We start from the raw sequence: 8522 nt of genomic DNA on the forward strand, positions 1-8522 counted from the left end.
TAAGTCCCTTTCAGTTTCATTATCATTTTTGCCCAACAGATAAACATCTAACCAAACTGGAAAAATACAGTTTTATTGTAAGTATGGCATACTGCATATTCTTGCTATTTCATATTATTATGCACCTTGGCATATCTGTCAGAACAGTAAGAGCATGCAGGTGTGTCACCTACAAAACAAGCAACAAAAGATGTTTTAAATGGGGTGTGTAGTACCTGACTATCAAGTAAAGTAATGTTTATTTTCAATTAGGGAAAAATAGGTGAAGTTGCTTACCAGTTCTGTATTCACAGGAAACTTGAAAATCTCGGGATGACGAAGTGATGACGATGAGGTTCTTAAATCCTGAAGAATTTTTCAGAAATTCAGTTCTGACTTTTAATACGGTGCAAAAACAGGAAGAGTAGAGTTGTAGTACAGTAGTTGTAGGAGTCTAATGCAACAAAGACCAGGAGGAATTCTTGTTTTTTGGGTCAATAACAGTTAATTAACCCGGCCCGTGACCCTGCTGCGACTCCTATCTCCAGCAACCATAAAGTTTAGTCGTCTTAGTCAAAGAACCTTTCAAAAGCAGAGAATATCACAAAAAGAAAATCAAATAAACCACACAGTTCATGCTGAATCTCCACCGTACTAATCACTGCACTGTGCTTTACAATGACTGTGCATTGTTTAGTGGGGACCTTTGAGACAGTGATTGACCAGGTATTGATGACCAACAGCCTGTATGAATTCTCTCTGGTTTCACACGAGGTCAGCAGCAGATACACATTGACAGAGTGTATTTGAAACTTTATAGTTTCGGGTATGCAGAGATCAATTATTTGTGACACCAAGAAATAAAGCAAAAATAGCAGAAATTGCTTATTTATCTGCCAGAGATAAGCCATTTATTAACTTAGAACTTATACTTACTTGAAAGGCGAAGGAACAAGTCAGTGACGTTATAAACAACATGTTTTAGATTTAGTTACCAGTATTAATAAGGTGTTTTTTAAACAAAGAAGACATTCATGTAAGGTTCAATAATCAATGAAAATTGTTAACAATAATTGCATCCTGAAGACAAATTTGTCCTGGTCCCAGCATAAATTCATATTCTAATGAGTAAAAAGTGAGCTTAAAAAACTCTTCAATGAGGCAGCTGGCTGCACTGAGGAGGATTAGTAAAAGATTAGATGTGAGGTGGCTTACTTGTGTTGCTTTCCACTGCCTCAGCTTGCGGTGTCTCCTCATAGTGTCCAGTTAAGCATGGCTCCATCTCTCCCTTAACAAATGCCTCCAGGCCTTCAAAGTCCCAATTCCCAAACTTTGTTACATGGCAGATTTCATGTGTCTCAGGGTCTGCCGGCTCCTCTTTGACTTGTTTACAGTTAATATCATTCCGGCTCATGCTCTCCTGTTCGTTTTTCAATTCTTCTCTACTTGGTGCAGTGCTGTTTTAGGGCATCCTTGTCCTGCTTTTGCATACCTGATCATGTTAATAAGGGTGTGTCCTTCGTTGGGCTGACAGGTGTTCTTTTTAGGCACCCAGCTGCCCTTTTGGTGCACTGCATTTTGTTTTTCTCTCAGCCTGTAATGCTTTCCTTTAAGGGCATCCTCTTTTTTCACACCTGATCAGGTTGTTAATAACTGTCCTTCCTTGGGCTGTAACGTATTATGTAATGCTGTCATTTTTGGCTGTCCTCTTCTCCTTTTTGTGGTTTGACCTGTGTCAACTGTAGATCGGTTTGTGTGCTGACCACATGACTTGGGAGAACAGATCATTCCGCTGGACAAAGATAGCTGTTCCTCATCCCCAGGTATGTTTTCAGTCTTTGGCCCCCCTTGAATGAGTGGATCCTCATCTTATCCACTACAGGAGTTCGCTCCTCAGTGTGTGAAGTCTTTTGAGGATCCTGAAGTCCTGTCTCGGCAGACTGAGTCATCTTACCTGCTGCCTCCCTCTTCAGCAGAGAAGAAATTCTCTATAAACAGAGAAGACAGAAGGTAATGCAAGCTTGCCAAAGCACCAGCTACTATGCAAATAAGAAAATAAGGAAATTGGGGTTCTTTGTGTTGCCTAATTTCTAGTTAAATTTACACTATATTATACAACGTTTCATGTTTTCATCATCATGCTATTACATCTCGTGAATTAATACATTTTTTCTTCATTATTAGAGTCATATCTTCTTGTGCCAAGTCTATGCATATACATATTTTTTACACAGTGTGCAATAGTGAAAAACACTGTACTTGAACCATGTACAAGTCACCATTCGCTGTACAATTTTTAGGTTTTTCCATTAGCAATAACATTTTATATACTGCTACATAGATTTTATCCATTGTGCAATACTGAAAAACACTGTACTCTCTTGTAAAGAATGTATATATGCAGAGTTTAGATTTTTTTTTTTCTTTTTTGTATTTTATTTCTTTCTATATGTTCTTATACTTCTGATATTACTGCTGCTGCCTGTAACACCCAAATTTCCCCTATGGGGGATTAATAAAGTGTCTTATGTAGAACAGCAGTTTAGCACTGACTACATATAATCTGTTCCCTGTAATGTCAGAATAAATAAGTTCTGTGTAAACACACTGAGGCTGTTGCTGCGTCACTTAAATCAAATGCTGTTTGTGAATAAAATCACAGTCTCTCACAGTGGACTGCTCCATCCTCACATCATCCCCTCCTTGTTGTGGCTTGCAGGAATTACCTAAATGCCACTAGAGGTCTCTGTATCTGAGGGTTTATCTTGCTGTAAGCTTGCTTTGGAGGCCACAGAATACTGCATTATTACCTCTGCTGAGATCACTGTAATGCTTCTATAAGACAATACATTACAATGCATGCAGCCACTAAGGCCCCTCTCCCATAAGTGTGAAATAATTTGGAATTTCCCCTCACGGGACTAATAAAGGAATATTGAATAATTTCTATGTAATTAAAATGTGTCACTTTCCCTGAATTCATTTTAAATACAGAGAGGTTATTGATTATATGACAAACTGAAAAGGTCAATTCACAGTAAACATGTGATGCATGACCACATACTAGGCCACACAATGATAACCTTAGATTTGCCAGTAAAGCACATGAATTACATATATTCCTGAAAATTGTTCTTTGAACTGTGTGTAATATTGACAGCAACTGACAACCGGAATCAAATTCCTTCTATGTGTACACACAGTTGGTCAATAAAGCTGATTCTGATGCATAAGGATATTTTTCCTCTTTATACATACTAATTTGAAAATACAGATTTTGAAGTTACTGGTTTGGGTTATCTATTATTCAGCAGAAGAGGAAATTGTTTTTAAAAGTAGAGGTCAGTTTGTATAAAACTCATACTGATTCTGTAAACTGCTAAGTGCTAAGAGCACCTAAGTGCTCTTACGTGATTTACGAACTTCCCTTAGCCCACCTGTCGACGTTACCTGTGTGACGTTAGCTAAAGGAAATGAGAAAACTGGACTTACTTGAGAATCAATGCGTTCCTCGGATCAGGTAGGTTGGGCAGAGTTTTATAACATCACGCAGTGATTCCGGCGTACCAACACTTTGAAACTTAAAACTTGGTCCAAGAAGAGAAGACTTTCGTTCGACGTGGTTCTGACGGCTAGCTGGATGACGCAGGTTTGTTGTTAGCTACGTTAGCGCTAGCGTGCGTTCGTAGAGCATCAGCCTCAGTAGCTTCGTCTCAGTTAACTGTTACTGACACGGCGACGCCTGCTCAGGTTGAAATGTTTGGATCCAAAACTCACTGGTTTACTAACTCGAAAAGACCTCAGACTCCGACGAGTCGTTCGCTGTTAGCTGATGTTGAGTCAGCGCACAAACAAACGGTGCTAACTCATGCGCGCGCAACTTGAACCCTCAACCGCTTCCTCTGCCCGCTAAAATAAGGGTAAGCGCGTTTTACTTGTTTGCGTACCCCCCGCGGGCGGAGCTCTGCTTTGGGGGTGAAGAGAATTCCTAATGTTTACTCTTCACTGTTGTCAAGCTAAATTTATGAATCCTGCTCCTGCGCGCTGCCCCAGGTGTGAAAAAATAAATAAATAAATAAAACACAACACACACTGATATTATGTCAGTTATGGCGTCGAATCTCTTATTCTTTGCATTTTTATACAAGGCAGTTCTTCAGTTTTCAGTTTCTGGTGAAATATGGCCGTCCTTATTGTCAGCGTTTTACACTTTTGCAGCATCACAAACAGTGTTCATGCATTCATCAAACAATTTATTACATTTTTACCAATAATACAACATTGATCTGTGTGTGTGTGTGTGTGTGTGTGGGGTGAGGGGTTAATCCATTATCTTAATGTTCCACTGAACTCTGCCGCCTCACAGTCCTTAAGCCTCCATTATAATAGTGTCTTGCAAAACCAGTTAGGCCTACCACTGGGAATGAAATAAAATAAAACACAAGGCCCGAGATAGTGCTGTAAAAAAGTTCCATGCAGTGTGAGTTCATGTGTTCAATTCACTTTCCCTAATAAGTTAAAAGTCATCTGAGTCAAGAAGGTTACATAAAGTTCATATATAAATAATTATATACAGATGAGTTTTTTAGAAAAATGTAGTACTAGACCGTATACAGCTCCCATTATTACCACTTTAAATCAGCCTAGCAGCTAGCTTATTTACAGTTCTCTCCAGAAACCTCAGCGACATTTAGCCACGTGCCCAGAAAGATGGTGAGAGCGAGCAAACCTGCGGAGGCAGTTGGGGCAGGAATACGGCTTCTCCCCTGTGTGAGTTAACATGTGTGTTTTCAAATGGCCTGAGAGGCGAAAGCTTTTCCCACACTGTTGACATGTGTAGGGACGCAGGTTAGTGTGACTCCTCCTGTGCTTCCCTAGATCACCAGAGGAGGTGTAACGGCGGTGGCAGTCAGGACATTCAAAGGGCTTTTCCCCAGAGTGTATCCTCTTATGCTTCACCAGGTCGCCGGACTGTGTGAAACTCTTGTCGCACTCAGTGCATTTGTAGGGTCTCTCACCGGTGTGGGTGCGTTGGTGGTTTCGCAGATGTGAAAGGCGAATGAACCTTTTGCCGCAGACTGTGCAGTGGTAAGGCCTTTCTCCAGTGTGTGTCCGCAGGTGTATTTTCAAAGCCCCCAGATCTCCGATCTTCAGCCCACAGTCCCCGCACTGGTGGGCTTTCTCACTGGTGTGGACTTTGGAGTGAACCCTCAGGTTTCTCTGCGTGTTAAAGTTCTTCCCGCACACGTTGCAGTGGAAGGGTTTCTCACTGGAATGCGTCCTCAGGTGGTGATCCAGACTTGACTTGAATCCAAACTCCTTTCCACATTCAGAGCAAGAATATTCCTTCTTTCCAGAGTGTGTGGTTAAGTGGCTCTTGAGGTGATGTGCTCTTAAGAAGGCCTTCCCGCACACCTGACATTTGTGCGGCTTCTCCCCTGTGTGTATTTTCATGTGTTGCCTCCAACCACTGCGCTCCACGAACCTCCGGCCACAATCCTTGCAGACAAACGGACGGTCGCCTGTGTGCGTGCGCATGTGATCCTCCAGGCTTTGAGGTGTGCAAAGCTTCTTGCCACATTCGGGACACTGTACACCAGTGTCCAGACAGACCGGCTTATCCTCAGGTTCTGAGTTATCCGGTTCATGACACAAATGAGGTCCCTGACCCCAGGTAGCTTTGAAACTCTTCCCACACTCCGCGCAGCTGAGATGCCCTCCTCTGGTTACCACAGACATGTTGTGCCATCGCTGGCAGTGATTCTTCAGATTCTTCAGGTACTGGAAGCTGCGCGCACAGGTCGGACAGGGGTGGAGCCTGCGGGGAGGGGCAGAGGGGTGGACCTCACGGACGTGGACCCTAAGGTGAACTTTGGAGTTAAAGGTGCTGCTGCAGACAGTGCAGGTGTGTTTAGGGATGAGGTTTAGTGTGCGGCTTGAGAGGCATTTTTTCAGCTTGGCGAGATACTGTTTCTGATGGACCCACTTGACGTGCTTCTCCAAGAAGTCCAAGTCAGTAAAGGAGACAGTGCAGTGAGGACAGGGGAAAAACTCAGACGATGACTCTAAGTAGGACAGAAAGACAGACAGCAAGCAGAGCACAGTTTAAAACAGGACTAATTTATGATTTACACTTCTTTATTACAAAGACAATCTGAACCATACTGATTTTAAGTTATGAGCTGTTATTTTTGACAGCCTAAACACCAACAGATATGGATTGATATAGTTCTTATTTTATATTTTAATAGTATTTTGTTTCATAACAACATGTTGTGAATTTTGGAAATGCTCTGTTTTCAATAAACTTTGACTTTTGTACTTCAGAGTGCTCTGGACTTATGGGAAACTGGATCACACGAGTCAGAGACAATCCTGCGCAGCCGCCACTGGAATCAAATCCTACAAATAATGTAGCACAACTAATATCAGCACAGCCTCATCGTTATCTGCATCTGTCAGAAATAAACAGATGTTCTCCATAAACGACTGCCCCCTACCTGTGCAGACGTCCTCCCTCTCCTCTGCCTCCTCTTCACTGTCTCTCTCCTCTTTAATCCACGACTCCGACTCCTCCTTGACTGCAGCTTCAGTGAATTCATATTCTGGCTGATGTTCAGAGTCACACTCTTCCTTTATGTGTGCCTGCTGATGGGGAACATCTGACCTGAATGTCACAGTGTCAGGCTTAGTGTCTGGGTCTCCATTGTGCTCCTCGCTGATCTCCTGTGAATGCGGTTCCTCCTTGATTTGGATGTTAAGACCATCTCCATTGATGTAAACTTCATGAGAGCCTTCCTCTAACTCAGATTCAGTTTTAATCATGACCACATCTTGCTGTTTCTCTCCTCTCTTTGCTTTGTTTTGCAAGGACTTCTTCTTGGCAGATTTCACCTTCATGTTGTCAGCATTAGGACCGCATCTCTGTAGTGTGCTGTGGACCAGAGGAACACGTTGTTGAGGTGAAGATCTTAGAAGTATGGTGGCTGAATGAGATAAATGTATGCAAACAGACAAAATTCAAGCAAATTAAGAAAACACGTTCATCAATTTGAGGACACGTGTGCAGCATTTCAAACACGTGACTTAAACTTGACAGCTACGTTTTGGAAAGACATCCGGGGTTACTATACTCTCACCACATGATGCAGTAATTATCTTGTATGTATTAAATGAATAACGAAGCTGCTTTGACGACCGCGGCCACGAGAAGCCGCTGGACGACCCGAGCGTGTCAAAATACGTAGATATAAAAACAGGGTTTACATTTAGCAGGAGTCTGCAGGCTGTGTGGGGATGCTGTGGGGCCACTGTCCACAGTGGGACGGGCTTGCAAGTGTCACGGCAAACCGGATTGGCCTTAATAGTGTCTTTACCTCTTCTATTATAATGGGATTTATTTGAACAACTGCTGTCCGGAGCTGAGACAAGTCGTTTTCTCGTGATAAACTGTGTCGTTGACTCGAGAAATCCACCTGACAATTAATAAACCCGTGATCATATTGTTAGCTCGACAGAGCAGTTAATTATTTCGGCATTAAAATAAATGCAAACACGGCCGTTCTCGGCTTCCGTACGCTTCAGTATTTGGTTGTGCTGTGTGTATTTGGAGCGCGTTAATGTATTTGCAGCATGTGTTGACTGATGAAGACGTATATTAATTTGCTTGTGTTCTGTCTGTGTGCATGTTTTCTTAATTCGCCGTGCTTTCAGCTCTCTCGGCCAGCGCATAGAGGGCAAAGACAGCTACCTTAAGTACAAGCCAGTGTAAGCAATATAAACACAAACAAGCGGTAACAAGCCTTTCTGTCATCTAACGTTAGCATCATAGCTAATCTACAGCAGCGGCAGCATTAGCGCAGCAGCAGTGTTAGCACCGTGGCTCAGTTAACGCTGCAGCAGTTTTCTCAGAGCTGTGCAGCTGTCAGCGTCATTCAGCTTTCACCTGCTATAAAGAAAACACTCACCTTTTGTAATTTATGAGAGTCAGTCAATTATGCTTTTAAATATTTACGGTAAAGTTTCCTAGCTGGCTGTTTTACTTGCATTAGTGTGCAGCAATAATAACACCGGAAGGTCACGTCACTTCCTTTGGTCCTAGCCAACCAGCTCAGACCATTGACGTCCAGGTTACAGCCCACAATACAATTAAAGTGACGGCAACAGAAGTCGGATCTTCAGACAACCAGCGCGTTATTAGTTAGGATACACTGACAGACTTTCCTTCACCTTACATGAGATATGAACACTTCATGCCTGGCTACAGTCCAAAAATCCAAAGACAAGTAATGAGTAAGTCATTTCTAGACGTTTTTCATATAACCCATTAAATTTGGATGTCTCAATAAAATAGAAATTTGCAATTTATTATCTATTATCTTCACAATAAAAGATTAATTCCAAATTCTGATCCTAATTATCTCACTTCAAATTATTTTATGCCAAAAATAAAACATTTACATTACAGCAGCATCATTGCAGTGCTTGTCAACATATATTTTCTTGACATCATGTCCTCAGTCCTTTCAAATCAACTTCTAGTA

At 42.0% G+C, this 8522-nt stretch overlaps 1 protein-coding gene across 2 annotated transcripts; it reads right to left on the bottom strand.

Annotated features, from left to right (window-relative positions):
* Positions 1-4078: 4078 nt before the first annotated feature.
* On the bottom strand, positions 4079-8071 carry LOC143324005 (uncharacterized). Of its 2 annotated transcripts, none has more exons than XM_076736165.1 (3): positions 7947-8063; positions 6480-6965; positions 4079-6044 (listed from the first exon to the last, which is right to left on the bottom strand). In XM_076736165.1, the coding sequence occupies exons 2-3, from the start codon at positions 6877-6879 to the stop codon at positions 4660-4662; spliced, it is 1785 nt and encodes a 594-aa protein (XP_076592280.1). In that variant the 5' UTR covers positions 6880-6965; positions 7947-8063; the 3' UTR covers positions 4079-4659. The 2 variants fall into 2 exon arrangements, with proteins under 2 accessions (XP_076592280.1, XP_076592279.1); XM_076736164.1 differs by having other exon boundaries at positions 4080-6044; positions 6480-6913; positions 7947-8071.
* Between the last annotated feature and the right edge of the window lie 451 nt (positions 8072-8522).

The sequence above is a fragment of the Chaetodon auriga genome, chromosome 8, assembly GCF_051107435.1.
Source record: "Chaetodon auriga isolate fChaAug3 chromosome 8, fChaAug3.hap1, whole genome shotgun sequence".
Classification (NCBI taxonomy): domain Eukaryota; kingdom Metazoa; phylum Chordata; class Actinopteri; order Chaetodontiformes; family Chaetodontidae; genus Chaetodon; species Chaetodon auriga.

What these genes read in the sequence shown, in the direction of transcription:
- LOC143324005 (XM_076736165.1), bottom strand. Translation starts at nt 6,879, where the DNA reads ATGAAGGTGAAATCTGCCAAGAAGAAGTCCTTGCAAAACAAAGCAAAG. An exon ending in GAGGGAGGACGTCTGCACAG is followed by an intron (nt 6,045 to 6,479) that starts GTAGGGGGCAGT and finishes TGTCCTACTTAG; the next exon opens with AGTCATCGTCTGAGTTTTTC.